This window comes from Tursiops truncatus, chromosome X (genome assembly GCF_011762595.2).
Source record: "Tursiops truncatus isolate mTurTru1 chromosome X, mTurTru1.mat.Y, whole genome shotgun sequence".
Taxonomy (NCBI): Eukaryota; Metazoa; Chordata; class Mammalia; order Artiodactyla; family Delphinidae; genus Tursiops; species Tursiops truncatus.
The window spans coordinates 75,892,646-75,910,612 of NC_047055.1; the positions used below are offsets into that span (position 1 = coordinate 75,892,646).

The 17,967-nt window shown below is 38.4% G+C and overlaps 1 protein-coding gene across 7 annotated transcripts in view; it reads right to left on the minus strand.

Moving 5' to 3' along the window:
• The window catches only part of OPHN1 (oligophrenin 1), a 615,628-nt gene that overhangs the window by 234,858 nt on the left and 362,803 nt on the right, over window positions 1-17,967 (minus strand). For all 7 annotated transcript variants that reach the window (XM_073799243.1, XM_073799242.1, XM_073799241.1 and 4 more), the window contains 4 exons: window positions 13,114-13,205; window positions 4,284-4,362; window positions 1,747-1,780; window positions 1,148-1,210 (listed from right to left, as the gene is read on the minus strand). In XM_073799243.1, the coding sequence (XP_073655344.1) occupies window positions 1,148-1,210; window positions 1,747-1,780; window positions 4,284-4,362; window positions 13,114-13,205 (268 nt within the window). The remainder of the gene's footprint in view (window positions 1-1,147; window positions 1,211-1,746; window positions 1,781-4,283; window positions 4,363-13,113; window positions 13,206-17,967) is intronic.

Sequence of the window (17,967 nt, forward strand, 5' to 3'; positions counted from 1 at the left end):
ATAGAAGAAAATGCTCAGGTGAGTAGCAGCGGATGGCTGAGAATGGTGTTACCATCTCGTCAAGGAACTAGGGTTTAGTTGATAAAGGAGGAAATATGAACCTTCAAATTGCCCCTGAGCAGTGGTATGAAGTAAGAGAGGCCTAGAGTGTGGCAGATATGAAGCAAACAGCCATTTTTTGCATGGAGAAAGATTGAAGCAACTTAAAAAGAGGCCTGGCTCATAAACTACACTTGCCTACATTCAAAATATTCTCAGAGAGAAACAAGAGAGTATCGTCAACCTGGAAGAATGCTGATGCCACATTTGCCTGAATTTAACTTTGCCCCCCCAAAATTTTAAATCAATATGTGTTGTGGCAGAAATTGAACTCTTGTTTATTTAGGATGGAACTATCATAACACTATTTGAAGAGTGCCAGATAGTATTTGAGAATATTTTATAAGCCATTTGAAGCTCTTTATCTTTAAAGGCAGGAAACCACAAATTATCCAAACATGGTTAAATACCACTGATTTGAAATTTGAGGAAATTTTAAACATTGTGTCTAGTACTCAAGGTTTATAAACAGTCTCCTTTCCTAAAACGGGTCCTGACTAATAGATGATATCATTGTTCCTTTAGAAAAATTGCCCAGGAAAAATTCAGAATGACCAGATTTTGCCATTTGCAGCAACGTGGATGGACCTGGAGGGTATTATGCTAAGTGAAATAAATCAGACAAAGACAAATACTGTATAATATCACTTACAGGTAGAATCTAAAAGATAAAATAAAACTGGTGAACATAACAAAAAAGAAACAGACTCACAGATATAGAGAACAAACTAGTGGTTACCAGTGGGGTTGGGGGGAGGGGAGGGGCGAAATAGGGATGGGAATTAAGAGGTACAAACTATTATGTATAAAATAAATAAGCTATAAGAATATGTTGTACAACACAGGGAATATAGCCAATATTTTATAATAGCTATAAATGGAGTATAACCTTTAAAAATTGTGAGTCACTATGTTGTATACCTGTAACATATAATATTGTACATCAACTGTACGTCAATAAAACTTAAATAAATAAATAATAAAACTATGTTTAAAAAAAAAGAATGACCAGATTCAAACACTGCTAAGGCTATGGTTCATATCTTACCTTTGGTTTCAATGACATTGATGCACTTCCTAACAAACTTGAACCCCACTTCGTTCAGCTCCACTGTTTCAAGCAAAAAAAGCAGAGTTAGATTCTGCTGTAATAAGCCTCACCTACCAAGCATTCAATGATCTTGCTAAGAGACTGCAGTGAGAGAACTAGGGGTTTGGTTGCTCTTCTTCAATCAGCCTTAGGTGGAAAGATTCCTCATTCAGGGGAGAGGGTGGTTAGAGATTTTACTCTTATAACACAAAATTCTTTTACTTGACCCTCTGCATTATGTCTGCTTTAGGCATGAGCTACATCAAATGTGAAATGTGAGGCTGGAAATGCACACAATTTCTATCATGTGTCTAGAAAAAGAAGGATATAACGTGTTTCTTTATATTACTACTACTATCCCACCCATAAGCTAAGATAAAGTGACTTCCTTAATTCAATCAATAAACACCTTTTAAAAAAATAGGCCTGAATTTCATTCCATACAGAGGTATCCACAAATACACTTGCATCAATATTACATATCATTGATGATAACATTTACTGTGATTAGGACAGCTAACAGTTCATAATATCAGTAGATCAGAAATTTGACTCACTTTCTTCCTGTTTCGTTATAGGGCTGTGATAGATCTACAAAAAAAGAGAGAGAAAGAGCAATGGTTATTGTGAATCACTATAGGTAAGTACAGCAAATACTAAATAGCTTTCCCCAAATAAGCCATCAAAACCATTAGTGACTTTAAGGCTTTAACAAGAAAGAAAGTGGGCTAAACAGAATCATCTTTGCCTAGGGCCCTAGGAACAGTTGGATTAACAATCCCTGAAGATTACACTGGATTTCATACAGTTCACTGCAGTTTTAGCCTACTCATCTTAGACATTTACTTATGTAAAGCTTAGAGAATTTTTCTGATGGAGCAAGAGAGCATGAGAGAAAGAAAGTGATTTTCTCATGGATACCTGGGTAATTGGCATTGATGGTAAAATTTAAATATTCCTAATACCAACCTCCCCACCCAGAGATATTAATGGGTGTTTCCCTGTAGAAAGGCAAGTGCCCATGTGAAAGAGATTCATGCATTCACCAAGATTTCTCTGAGCCATCTTGAAGTATGCACTGTGATAGCTATGTGAGAGACCAAAGAAGAGATCCTTGACTCTTGAAGTCTAATCTTGGCTCTACCTCTACCTCATTATGAAACTTAGGCGTGTCCTTTTCATTCTCTAGACTTCAAAATTCATATCTCTAAAACGATCAGGGTTGGAGTAGATGTTCCTTCAAGTCCTGATCTTCTTTGACACTTTAAGCAAAGGCAAGCATACTATGTATAAGATCAGTGAATTGGGGGGGTTAATAAAGCAGTGACAACATTAGTAATGTGAGGCTGCAGGAAATAAGTCCTCTATATGCCATCTGTATAGTTTGCTTTAACAAGCTCTCCTTTTAAAAGAAAAGTTTCTCCCTATGTGTGTATGCCAATGGATATTTCAGTGAGAGAGGTTTCTGTGCTTGGCCAGCCTCTTTTCACCACTGCTATAAAAAAGATATTTGTTCACTTTGTTATAAAGCAGAAACTAACACACCATTGTAAAGTAATTATACCCCAATAAAGATGTTAAAAAATAAATAAATAAAAATTAAAAAAAAAAAGATATTTGTGAAACGTCTCTCATAATCAAGTTGGTAAGGATCCACATGCAGTGGGCCCATGTTCTAACATCATTCTCCACGAAAAGCCATCTGTATCCTTTGATTTTTAAAACCCTAAAGGGAGAGCAATTTCAGGAGAGGGAATTAAAAGTAAAATGCCTTACAATATTGTAAATTAACTATACTTCAATTTTAAAAAGTAAGAAGAAAGAAATATGAACAAAAACAAAAAAAGAATAAAATGCCTTGTGGAGCTTCCTACTATCCTCCTAAAGAAATATCACAGGCATGTAATAGTTAAGCTCCAGGTTTCTGGGAGGGGAGGAAGGGGAGAAAGGCCCTGGCCTATTTTCTGGATGACAGTCCTCACAACACCACTTCTCTCCTGCTACCATCTTGGTTGCTATTAATGCAATCTGGCATCTGGGCACTCCTCTTTAGTCTCCAAGGCACTGAAAACACACAGAAAGAAAGCCCTGTAATATATTTCCCCTCTTAGCAAGTTTTTGCCTTGCATAAAGCAAGAAGATTGGACTGTATCCAAACACTGTTGAATTTCAGTAGGTTTGTACCCAAACTTCAGACCAGTCAGAAGCACCTCAAACTAATACAGTACATTATGGTTGACAAACTAGCTTTCAATTGATTTTTCAAATCAACTCTGTGAGGTAGGTAGAACAGATATTATTAAAGCCATTTTACTTAAGAGAAGAGAACAGTCTCAGAGAGTAAATAACTATCTCAAGGTCACAGAACCATTGAATGGCAGAACCAGATCCAAATCTAAACTTTTGGGATTCCAACACTAGGAAGCTGATGTTATTTCATACGCCACGAGAAGAAACCTACGCAGAAGATACTGAAGAGAGAAAATGCTTTTCAGTGACCTCTGACTGTTCATATTGATCTTTCTATGATAATCACTAGCCTTTAAAAGTATTACTTGTCATCATATGTAACAGTATTCTAAATGGAGTAGTGCATCCTGAGATATAGGATGGCAATACCATCTCCTGCCCTTAAAGAGAACAAGCTGACTTGGGGATGTAAGGGAGGGGCAGCAAAACCATTTTGAATAAAATCTTAATAAATGGCTTGTTCACAACCATGGAAATTATTTTCCATCCTTATATATGAACACATATTAATATTATAAACTGCAAAAAGGCTTAATTTTCTTTCTTAAGAAGATTTTGTGGGCATGGCTGCATAATCTAAGACCAGAGCAGGAAGCTGAGAGACCTGGATTCTAGGCCCATTGTGATGCCTTTCTGAGAGTGATCCTAGAGAAGTCTTTCACCCTCTCTGGAACTCAAGTTGCCTAACTTGTTAAACAAGAAATGTCAACTCAACAATTCCTTCTACCTCTAAAATTTTGAGTATCAAAGATCTATCACCATTTAATTATCCTGGACCCACTGCTACCACTAGAGCGACTCATATACTGGATTATGTTGCTGAGGTTTCCCTAGGATAACTTACAGGTTCTTTCCCATCCATGGCCTCCATCCATAGTCTTCTATTAGCTTCTGAAAGGGCTTGCAGAGTGATGGTTCCTGGCCTAAGGAAAAAAATGACAAGTTGAGAGCAGAAAAGTCTCCTGAGAGAATGGAGTCTCGTGATCTAGGGTCCTCCTCAGCCCTGGGAGATATCAGACTGAGCAGGCACAGGCATATAGATTTCCAACTTCTCATAATCTTTTTTACTCAGAAAAACAATGGAACTTAGAGAACAGTAACTTTGGAGACACTGGTGGAGGTGGTATCTTGGTGGCCTCATGCCAGAGTTGGACAAGGAAATAGGAAGGCAGATACTGACACCTCACCATAATACACACTTAAACTGGCCTCACTGTGCTTGAGCCAAACTGAGGCTCGCCCTGCCTCTCTCTCTTGGAAGCCAGCCATTTGGTCTGGGCTCTAGGGTTTCTGAGCATGTTCATTATGGGCACGTTCATCTATCAGGAAAATGGCTTGCTACTTTTACCACCCAGGATGTCCAAGGAGCATTTCAGTTGGAAATAAGTCAACAACATGCACAATGGCTCAGCCACATGGAGGAGGCCTTTTGGCTGATTTAAGCAATCTTATGAATAACAATGACAACTAATAGTTATTGAATGCTCACCAGATGCCAGGTTCTTTTCTAAGTACTTTATAGGTATTAATTCATTTAATCTACACAGGAAGGCTATAAAGCAGGAACTATAGTAATCCCTATTTTATAGAAGGGGAAACTGAGGCACAGAGAGGTTACCTAAGTTCACACAGTGGGTAAATATAGAGCCAGGATTTGAATTTAGGAATTTTGGTCCAGCAGCCATGTTCTTTCTTAACTAATACACTATAAGGCCTCTTCTGCATGGCAGATGACTTCAAATCCAATTTTATTTTATTTACTTGCAGTAACTATAACTACATACACAGAGATACCCCAATTTGGTATACTATGTTCTTTTTAGACCTTCAAAGCCAAACTGGAATTTGGGGATTGACCACATTATTGCAGGTATAAGGTCTCTTCCATTCTCTGTGTAGTTGTGCCATTATGAGATGCTTGTTACTCTCACTCCTTCTATGTTAAGATGAGACCTCTCTCAGAGTCATGAAATGATAAGAGCAATTACAAGAGAGTTCAGTGGAAAAGTCACTGTGCCTCAGTTTCTTTATCCATAAAAATGTTGGAGCAGACAAGCTGTGAGGTCCTTTACAGTTCCGATATCGAGACTCCTGTTCTACCTGTCCTTCTGTCTCTTATTCCATTAAAGTACTCCTTAAAAAAGGAAAGAAAAAAAAAAAGAAAAAGCAATTCATTAACTAGAATGAATCGTTCTTTTTTCTGCTCTTTAGCTGTTTGGGCACAATTACACTTTACAGGATTTGCTACTGAACTAGGGATATTAGCTAACATTGTCATCAGTTAATGAAAAGGAATTCTGAATTCTAGGTGTCCTCAGGAGCTTATAAGCATTGTGACCACCTATCGACCCCATGCCAATTTTTTCCTCACAGACTCAAATTATAATATTCAAATAAGACTAAACCCTTAAATAAAAAAAAAAAGCCCCCAAATGATCTTTAAGCCAGAATCAATTGAAAACCAGGACTTGGCTTTGGGCACTGGATTCTTTCAAGTTTACCATTTTCTAAGAAACATCCAACCATTTGGATATAACTTATGGGGCTAGAAAGTCCAGAAATCTTTGTAAAAACAGCTACACAGCTGAATCCTGAAGCCAGAAGGAAGGAGAGCAAGCAAATGGGCAACAAACATAAAAGCACATGCTGTAGACTAGATAAGATGTTAAGCCCATTCTAGACTCAGTTTCCCTACATGGGAAACCAATAAGCTGGTATGTGTCCTCTCTTGACCATACGGAGAAACTGAAAGAATAAATAAGTGACTATTCAATAAGCATTTGGAGATTCTTGGGTGCTACCGAAACTCAAATTCAAAGAAAAATATTGCTAAGAACAAGATGACAAAGTAGAGAGTACAGGCTTTTCCATTATGACTTTAGACAAATCCTTTGCCCACCCTGAGGTCTGAGTCACGCATCTAAAACAAAAAGGCATATACAGCATATTTGCAGTAGAGTCCAGTGGTTAAGAGTATGACTTGGAAACCAGTATTCCTGGATTTGGATCCTAGCTCTAATATTAATAACTGTATAACCTAAGTGCTTAACTACTTTCTGTCTCCTTGTCTTTGTGAAATTGGGATAGTAACACCCCCTACTTCATGTGACTGATGAAGACTAAAGGAAAATATACACTTAAAAGGCTGAGAATGGTGCCTGGCACATAGAGGTACTCAGAGAATGTTAGCAGTTGTTGTTGTCATCATCATCGTCACTGTTGTCATTATTACTATTATTATTGCCCTTCAAGTTCTGATGGCCTATGAGCCTATGGCTTCAAATATTGGTAGGAACACTAATAAAAAAGTTATCCTCTATTCTGGAAATAGAAAAAGGGACTCAAAGAGTCCTTTGTTCTATCCCACAGAGAACATGAGTAAAGGTGCCTGATGTCTACTGGGAGGCCTGCCTCTGCCCCTTATATCTGACTGACAAGCAAGGAAAGCAAATGCGGAGGTCACATGACTCAGAAAACTCCACATACACAGAGGTACCTCAGCATCTGTTAATATATTTGACCCTCTATTTCAGAACATATTTATTCTCCTTATAATAGACAATGGAATAAAAATAAAAAGAACGTGGGGTGTGGAGGCCTACAGACCAGGGATTGAGCACAGCTTTGCTACTATGTGACTTTGATTAGGGAAGGCAGTTAAATATATACAAGTCTTAATCTCTTCACTGTTAAATGAGGGAATGTTTTTTAAAGTGCACAATATTTTGTAATTATGTTCATCAGGGATATTGGCCTGTAGTTTTCTTTCTCTGTGACATCTTTGTCTGGTTTTGGTATCAGGGTGATGGTGGCCTCATAGAATGAGTTTGGGAGTGTTCCTACCTCTGCTATATTTTGGAAGAGTTTGAGAAGGATAGGTGTTAGCTCTTCTCTAAATGTTTAATAGAATTCGCCTGTGAAGCCATCTGGTCCTGGGCTTTTGTTTGTTGGAAGAGTTTTAATCACAGTTTCAATTTCAGTGCTTCTGATTGGTCTGTTCATATTTTCTCTTTCGTCCTGGTACAGTCACAGCAGGTTGTGCATTTCTAAGAATTTGTCCATTTCTTCCAGGTTGCCCATTTTATTGGCATAGAGTTGCATGTAGTAATCTCTCATGATCCTTTCTATTTCTGCAGTGTCAGTTGTTACTTCTCCTTTTTCATTTCTAATTCTACTGATTTCAGTCTTCTCCTTTTTCTTCTTGATGAGGCTGGCTAATGCTTTATCAATTTTGTTTATCTTCTCAAAAAAACAGCTTTTAGTTTTATTGATCTTTGCTACCGTTTCCTTCATTTCTTTTTCATTTATTTCTGATCTGATCTTTATGATTTCTTTCCTTCTGCTAACTTTGGGGATTTTTTTTGTTCTTCTTTCTCTAATTGCTTTAGGAGCAAGGTTAGGTTGTTTATTTGAGATGTTTCCGGTTTCTTAAGGTAGGATGTATTGCTATAAACTTCCCTCTTTGAACTGCTTTTGCTGCATCCCATAGGTTTGGGGTCATCGTGTCTCCGTTGTCATTTGTTTCTAGGTATTTTGCGATTTCCTCTTTGATTTCTTCAGTGATCACTTGGTTATTAAGTAGTGTATTGTTTAGCCTTCATGTTTGTATTTTTTACAGATCTTTTCCTGTAATTGATATCTAGTCTGATAGCATTGTGGTCGGAAAAGATACTTGATAGGACTTCAATCTTCTTAAATTTACCAAGGCTTGATTTGTGACCCAAGATATGATCTCTCCTGGAGAATATTCCATGAGCACTTGAGAAAAATGTGTATTCTGTTGTTTTTGGATGGAATGTCCTATAAATATCAATTAAGTCCATCTTGTTTAATGTATCATTTAAAGCTTGTGTTTCCTTATTTATTTTAATTTTGGATGATCTGTCCATTAGTGAAAGTGGGGTGTTAAAGTCCCCTACCATGATTGTGTTACTGTCAATTTCCCCTTTTATGTCAGTTAGTATTTGCCTTATGTATTGAGGTGCTCCTATGTTGGGTTCATAAATATTTACAATTGTTATATCTTCTTCTTGGACTGATCCATTAAAAGGATCAGAAACCATGATCAAGTGGGGTTTATTCCAGGAAAGCAAGGATTCTTCAATATACGCAAATCAATCAACGTGATACACCATATTAACAAACTAAAGGAGAAAAACCATATGATCATCTCAATAGATGCAGAGAAAGCTTTTGACAAAATTCAACACCCATTTATGATAAAAAAAAACACTGCAGAAAGTAGGCATAGAAGGAACTTTCATCAACAAAATAAAGGCCATATATGACAAACCCACAGGCAACATCGTCCTCAATGGTGAAAAACTGAAAGCATTTCCACTAAGATCAGGAACAAGACAAGGTTGCCCACTCTCACCACTATTATTCAACATAGTTTTGGAAGTTTTAGCCACAGCAATCAGAGAAGAAAAAGAAATAAAAGGAATCCAAATGGGAAAAGAAGAAGTAAACTTTTCACTGTTTACAGATGACATAATACAATACATAGAGAATCCTAAAGATGCTACCAGAAAACTACTAGAGCTAATCAATGAATCTGGCAAAGTAGCAGGATACAACATTAATGCACAGAAATCTCTGGCAATCCTATACACTAATGAAGACAAATCTGAAAGTGAAATTAAGAAAACACTCCCATTTACCATTGCAACAAAAAGAATAAAATATCTAGGAATAAACCTGCCTAAGGAGAAAAAAGACCTGTATGCAGAAAATTATAAGATGCTGATGAAAGAAATTAAAGATGATACAAATAGATGGAGAGATATACCATGTTCTTGGATTGGAAGAATCAACATTGTGAAAATGACTCTACTACCCGAAGCAATCTTCTACAGATTCAATGAAATCCCAATCAAACTACCACTGGCATTTTTCACAGAACTGGAACAAAGAATTTCACAATTTGTATGAAAACACAAATAACTCCGAGTAGCCAAAGCAATCTTGAGAAAGAAAAATTGAGATGGAGGAATCAGGCTCCCTGAATTCAGACTATACTACAAAGCTACAGTAATCAAGACAGTATGGTACTTGCACAAAAACAGAAATATAGATCAATGGAACAGGATAGAAAGCCCAGAGATAAACCCCGCACATATGGTCACCTCATGTTTGATAAAGGAAGCAAGAATATACAGTGGGGAAAAGACAGCCTCTTCAATAAGTGGTGCTGGAAAACTGGACAGGTACATGTAAAAGTATGAAATTAGAAGACCCCTTAACACCATACACAAAAATAAACTCAAATGGATTAAAGACCTAAATGTAAGGCCATGCACTGTCAAACTCTTAGAGCAAAACATAGGCAGAACACTCTATGACATAAATCACGCAAGATCCTTTTTGACCCACCTCCTAGAGAAATGGAAATAAAAACAAACATAAACAAATGGGACCTAATGAAACTTAAAAGCTGTTGCACAGCAAAGGAAATCATAAACCAGACCAAAAGACAGTCCTCAGAATGGGAGAAAATATTTGCAAATGAAGCAGCTGACAAAGGATTAATTTCCAACATTTACAAGCAGCACATGCAGCTCAATAACAAAAATAGAAACAATCCAATCCAAAAATGGGCAGAAGACCTAAATAGACATTTCCCCAAAGAAGATATACAGATTGGCAACAAACACATGAAAGAATGCTCAACATCATTAATCATTAGAGAAATGCAAATCAAAAGTACAATTAGATATCATCTCACACCAGTCAGGATGGCCATCATTAAAAAATCTAGAAACAATAAATGCTGGAGAGGGTGTGGAGAAAAGGGACCACTCTTGCACTGCTGGTGGGAATGTGAATTGGTACAGCCACTATGGAGAACAGTATGGAGGTTCCTTAAAAAGCTAAAAATAGAACTAGCATACGACCCAGCAATCCCATTACTGGGCATATACCCTGAGCAAACCATAATTCAAAACTTTATGTACCAAAATGTTCATTGTAGGTCTATTTACTATAGCCAGGACATGGAAGCAACCTAAGTGTCCATCACTGGATGAATGTATAAAGATGATGTGGCACATACATACAATGGAATATTACTCAGCCATAAAAAGAAACAAAATTGAGATATTTGTAGTGAGGTGGATGGACCTAGAGTCTGTCATACAGAGTGAGGTAAGTCAGAAAGAGAAAAACAAATACTTTATGCTAACTCATATATATGGAATCTAAGAAAAAAATGGTCATGAAGAACCTAGGGGTAAGATGGGAATAAAGACACAGACCTACTATAGAATGGACTTGAGGATATGGGGAGGGGGAAGGGTAAGTTGTGACAAAGTGAGAGAGTGGCATGGACATATATACACTACCAAACATAAAATAGATAGCTACTGGGAAGCAGCCGCATAGCACAGGGAGATCAAGTCGGTGGTTTGTGACCACCTAGAGGGGTGGGGTAGGGAGGGTGGGAGGGAGGGAGATGCAAGAGGGAAAAGATATGGGAACATATGTATATGTGTATCTGAATCACTGTGTTATAAAGCAGAAACTAGCACACCATTGTAAAGCAATTATACTCCAATAAAGATGTTAAGAAAAAAAAATAAAATAACATTTAAAATAAATAAATAAATAAAAATAAAATGCCCTAGATGTGGCAAGTAAAATCATAGATACATTGAAACTTTAATTCCTGGGTTCTATTCTCAGAATTCCTCAGCATTTTTGGTTAGGGAAAAACACATTTAAAAATGAATACCAAATTCAGTATCTAACATGAGCTATACACAGGAATAGATGCAAGATATATAAAGATGAGTTGGTCTTAGTCCGTAACCTTAGTGCCAAACTGTTTGCAAATGCTTTGAGTCTATGGCAATATTACTTGCAAGTGGGTGGCAAATTTAAGCTGAAAAGTGAAACAGAATGGAACTAGACACAGAAAATTTTTATTTCGTTTATGTACATTGATGCTGCAGAGCCAAAGACACTAAATGTTCATGAAAAGAAGACAGTCAACAGTCACTTTCCCCTTCCTACTGGGCCTGAAGCTGTGGGGGAAATGAGTGACAGCCTTTTGGTTATCAGTAACAATGTTTACAATTACAGCCATCTTTGATTGAGACCATCCATTCTTTTTTTTTTTTTGGCTGTGTTGGGTCTTTGTTGCTGCGCAGTGGGCTTTCTCTAGTTGCGGTGAGCGGGGGCTATGCTTTGTTGCAGTGCGTGGGCTTCTCATTGTGGTGGCTTCTATTGTTGTGGAACAGGGGCTCTAGGAACACGGGCTTCAGTAGCTGTGGTACGCAGGTTGAGGAGTTGTAGCACACGGGCTTAGTTGTTCCGTGGCATGTGGGCTTTTCCTGGACCGGGGCTTGAACCTGTGTCCCCTGCATTGGCAGGTAGATTCTTAACCACTGTGCCACCAGGGAAGTCCAGGACCATCCATGCTTAACAAAGAATGCATATAGATTCACAAACAGATTTTTTTTAACATCTTTATTGGAGTACAGTTGCTTTACAATGTTGTGTTAGTTTCTGCTGTGTAACAAAGTGAATCTGATATACGTATACATATATCCCCATATCCCCTCCCTCTTGCGTCTCCCTCCCACCCTCCCTATCCCACCCCTCTAGGTGGTCACAAAGCACTGAGCTGATCTCCCTGTGCTATATGGCTGCTTCCCACTAGCTATCTACATTTTACATTTGGTAGTGTATATATGTCCATGCCACTCTCTCAACTTCTCCCCAGCTTGCCCTTCCACAAACAGAAATTTAAAATGGGGAAATGGACTAATAGTTACTTATTCCCAGACAAAAAAAATGGCTTATTTTCTTAATCTGATCTGTATGACTCCAGTCACTAATAGTTTTGTTCATATGATATTGTAATTCAACCTTCAAGTTCCTTTCTAGCAATCTGATCATTTTGTTAAATTCTACTGTATTACTTAGTGCCTAATACATGGAAATAATGGACTGAAATAAAATCAACACATTTACTCACTGAATTTTGGATCAACCTCCCAACTATATAACATGCCTTTTTCCAAAGTAACTCCAAATATTCTCATTTTAAAATTTAACAGTTAAATTTCCCTCTGATAAAATTGCCCAGGTTAAAAAAACAAAAAAGAGGGCACTGGAGAGAAACAAATGCAACGAAGTCCAAAGTTTGCAAGCTTTTGCTGAAACCAGAAAGTTGATAATCAAACTATTTCCACTTTACATAAATATCTGCAAAGTAGGAAAATCTGTATCATATTTGTACCAAATGGGGAAAAAAGACTCCCCAATACCACTACCACCCTCCATCCAATCTACCTCCCCTTAAATATGTGTTCCAATTCATTTGTTCTTGTATATTAAGAAATAAAAAAGAATGAGTTTTGTTACCCTGTCCTTTTGTAGCATCACCAAATGTTGACCTTTTGCATATATAATAGCAAATTAAATCCTAGGAGTAACTTCTGCCTAAAGCAAGTGAGGCAAAGCTGACTGAACCTTGAATAGAGAGAACTAGCTCTGGGCCAGCTCTAACAGGGATCCCTGAAAGGGCAGCCAGAAGAGCCAAGACAATGATGTCATGAATAATTTTGCTCATTTTTATCAACGAGAGATGACAGAGGAAAATAAAATACCTACCCAGGCTCAGCATCTGGCACATGGGGACATTGTCAATTCATATCAGCACAGCTTACCTTTCATTAGTTTCTATATCAAAACAGAATCTCTTGTCGATAGACTCCGTCTTCCTTCTCACGCAGTACTTCAGGGTTAAGTCCAAGGGTCCCTGATATAAGAAAAGGATTAATAGCCAGCTTGAAAAAAAATACATAGAAGCTTCTTCTGCCTACTGCAGCGTTCTCAGTGTCACTTGGAAGGCATCTCTCAGGGCAGCGGGAACAATGTTTAGCCTCACTGAGAAGCTTGTCCCCTCAAATGGTAGTTGCAGCAAGGTGGCAGATGGTTTCTCTCTGCTCCAAAAATCAATGGCTGAGTTCAGGAGAAAATGCTCAGGATAAGCCCTTGCTCTTTTCCAAGCATGATATATTAAATAGGAAACTCATTATACAACATGTAAAGGGGAATTCAGGAGAAATGCACTGCCCAAAGTGTACAAAATAAATGTACAAAATAAAATTTCGTGAGGCTTCTAGGTAGGGAGTTTGCAATGAGTAAGTGGCTTTCTGCATCTTCCTTGCATTAAAGTGGCAGATAGAAGAGGGGAAGAAAAATATTTTTGGTTCCCCACTTCCAGAGTCTTTAAGATGATGGGAATTACAAAAGCAATATCTCCAAAGATAGGGCAGGAGTAGGGAAAATAGGCATATTTGTGTAATAGTCAAGGTGGCATTTGGTATTTCATATGTGCAGGATAGTGTGGCCCATCTGTCTTGTGGTCATGTAACAAGGCCATAGAAATCCACTGTGTCCACAGATTAAAATTCCCCAAATCCCAACATAGTTCAGTTCCCTTCTATTATCTCAACAGAGACAGTGGGGTATAGGAAAGAGAAGTAATGTTTATGGATCACCTACTATGTGCCACATATTATGCTAGGTATTTTTAAACCACTTTTCTTCAATAACAACATTCAGAGGGAAGTGAACCGCAGAGAGGTAAAATGGCTTACCCGAAGTCACCCAAGTCGATATAGCAGAAATAGCAATAAACTAAGAAGTTTAAAACCTTGGGTCTTGTTTCAGTTATGCAATTTACTAGCTATGTGGCCCAGAGTAAATATTCTTCCTCTCTGAATATAAACTTCACAACCTATTAAATAGGAATAATACTACCCACCTTGCTGTCTCGAATTCAGAAATACTGCCTAAGCACTATACCATCCAAACTGGTCCATAAAGCTGATCATCCAGTACTTCCCTCTCATTGTCACACTCAAGCCCTTTGCAGGTCTATCCTTTTACCTGTTCCTGCACTATAGAAACAAAACTCTATATTTACCTTTCAATCTGCCTTCCCAACCCCAACACTTAGGATATCAAGCACTGTTAGCCTTGCAAGATGAGAGTAATTAACAGTATCGTGTACTCACCCTCCTTCTTTAAACTCTCAACTCCTTCAGATTTGGTGAGGTGATGTCAAAGCTTGGGGGACAACACCCTGCCCCCCACTCCAGGTTCACCTCCAGACACCGTCATCTAGTTTATGTCCCATCAGTGCAAAAGTACTCTTATTTCACACATGTATCATGCTCTTTCATGACTCCAACTTTGCATATACTGTTTCCTCCACCCAAATTGACTTTATCTATATTCTTTGACTGGCTAAACTCTTAACTTGTTCTGCAACTTGTAGTTCAGCTTTCATTTCCTCAAAAATCCTTCCCCAATACCATATACTGTCTGCTATGTGTTTTCTGCATTGTATTAAAGCTTTTTTTTTTCATGTCTGATTTCCCCACTTGACTGAGATCTCCTCAAGGATGTGGGCAGTGTCTTATTTATCTTTATATCTCTAGTACCTAGTAAAGAGTTAGTGCTCAATAAATATAAACTACATTATCATCCTTGCCATTTTTTCTGAGAAAAATGATACTGAGCAACATTAAGTAATTTACTCAAGATCACAATTTACTAGGCCACAGAACTAGGACTTAAGACTAGTTCTTGAGACAAGAGTGTCCAAGAGGTGGAGTAGGATGACCCTTAGCTCACTTCCTCCCATGTGCACACCAATATTACAACTATTTACGGAGCGATGATCAATGATGAGAATCACCTGAAGACTAGCAGAAAAGATCTTCTACAGCTAAAGGTATAAGGAAGGAACCACAACTAGACAAGTAGGAGGGGCACAGACATGGTATAGTCAAGGCGCACACCCCTGGGTACATGATCCACAAACAGGAAGATAATTACAATCGCAGAGTTTATCCCTAAGGGGCAAGGGATAAACTGACCCCCATATGGGATTCCTAGTCAGGGGGTCCTGACCTGGGAAGACAAGGCCTCAGAACATCTGGCTTTGAAAGCCAGGGCTTCCTTTCAGGAGGGCCAGAGGGCTATAGGAAATAGACACTCTATTCTTATAGGGTGCACACAAAATCTCACCTGCTCTGAGAACCAGGACAAAAGCAGTAATTTGAAAGGGGCCTGGGTCAAATCAACCTGCTGGTATTAGAGACCCTCCCAGAGAGACAGGAGACAACTGGAACTCACCCTAGGGACATAGACACTGGTGGCAGCCATTTTGAGGAGCACCATTTTGGAGTTCCCCTTGTAGCTTATTAATGTCAGACCTGGCCCCACCCACCAGCTAGTTGGAAAAAGTCCTAGGACATGCTAGTCCAGCCACAGAGGGAAACAGCCCCATCCACCATCAGGCTAGCAGCAGCAATAGGTCCCCCTGGACTACCCAGCCATTCCAGGACCCAGTGTCATCTAACAGAGAGCACAGGGCTCAGCCCTGCTCACCAGTAAGTGGGCAAAAGCTCCAGGCACTGGCCTTACTCTGGAGCAGGCAGGCAACAGCCCCAGGATACAATGGGCTCCAACACTGCCCAGCTGTGTGCTGAAACCAGCTTTGAGACATACTGTGCCCCACAGCCAGCTTACCCAGGATCCAGCCCCACCAAACAGCAGGCTGACACCAGTCCTTAGACCCCTGCTTGACCCAGCAGCAGCTTGACACCTGCTCTGGGACCCTTCCTTTGGGCTTCACAAGAAGCCAACCAGTGACCTGGCCAAGCCCACCAGTGGGTAAGGACCAGGACACAGCCTAAACTACCATGGGGAAATAACCAGTTCCAGGACTCCCTGGGCCCCACAGCCAACTGCAATGGAATGCAGACCAGCCCACCAGCAGGTGGTAGCTTCAGCAGTAGGCAGGGCCTGGCAACCAACCACGGGGGGTTGCCCACCAGTTTGCCCATAATAGTAGGCCCCACCAAAAGAGGGGCCTCTTTTTATATATAAGACATTCTATTCAAAAGCTAGCTGCAGAATATACATTCTTTTCAAGTGCACATAACACTCTCCAGGATAGATCACAAGCTAGGATGCAAAACAAGTGTCGGTAAATTTAAGGAGATAGAAATCATATCAAGTATCTTTTCTAACCACAACACTATGACTAGAAATCAACTACAAGAAAAAAACTGCAAAAAAACCTATAAACATGTAGAGGATAAACACTGTGTTACCAAACAACCAAAGGATCACTGAAGAAATCAAAGAGGAAATCAAAAATACTTGGAGACAAATGAAAATGAAAACAAAACAATCCAAAATTTGTGGAATGCAACAAAAGCAATTCTAAAAGTGAATGTTACACCAATACAAGCCTATCTCAGGAAACAAGAAAAATCTCAAATAAACAACGTGACCTTACACATAAAGTAACTAGAAGAACAAACAAAAGCCAGTGTCACTACAAGAAAAGAAATCATAAGATCAGAGCAGAAATAAATGAAATAGAGACTAAAAAACAAAAAACTAGAAAAGATAGATTAAATTAAGAGATGGTTGAAAACATAAACAAAATTGATAAATCTTTACCCAGAGTCATTGAGAAAAAAGAGAGAGGGCCCAAATCAATAAAATCAGAAATAAAAAAGAAGTTACAACCAACAGCACAGAAATACCAAGGATCATAAGCGATTACTATGATCAATCAAACACCAATAAAATGGACAACCTAAGAGAAATTCCTAGAGATAAATGTACAACCTTCCAAAACTGAATCAAGAAGAAATAGAAAATACAAACAGACCAATTACCAGTAATGAAACTGAATGAGTAATTAAAAGAAATACTCCCAACACACAAAAGTACAGAACCAGATGGCTTCACAGGTGAATTCTACCAAACATTTAAAGAAGACTAACACCTATTCCTCTCAAACTATTTCAAAAAATTATAGTGGCAATACACTTCTGAATTTATTCTGTGAGGCCTGCATCACCTTGATATCAAAATCAGACAAAGACAACACGAAAACAGAAAATTACAGGCCAATATCACTGATGAACATACATGAAAAAAATCCTCAACAAAACTTTAGGAAAGCCAATTCAACAGTACATTAAAAGGATCATATACCATAATCAAGTGGGATTTACCCCAGGGATGCAAGGATGGTTCAATATCCACAAATCAATGTGATACACCACTTAATAAACTGAAGACTAAAAAATCATATGATCATCTCAAGAGATGCAGAAAGAGCTTTTGACAAAATGCAACATCCATTATGATAAAAAAAATTCTTAACAAAATTGATATACAGGGAACATGCCTCAACGTAATAAAGGTCAAATATGATGAGCCCACAGCTAACATCATAGTCAATGGTGCAAAGCTGAAAGCATTTCCTCTACGACCAGAAACAAAACAAGGATACCCACTCTTACCAGTTTTAATGAACATAGTATTGGCATTGCAGGCCACAGCAATCAGACAAGGAAAAAAGAAAACAAATCCTAATTGGAAAGGAAGAAGTAAAAGTGTCAATGTTTGCAGATGACATGATACCACATATACAAAATCCTAAAGATGCTACCAAAAAAACTATTAGAACTCATTGAAGAATT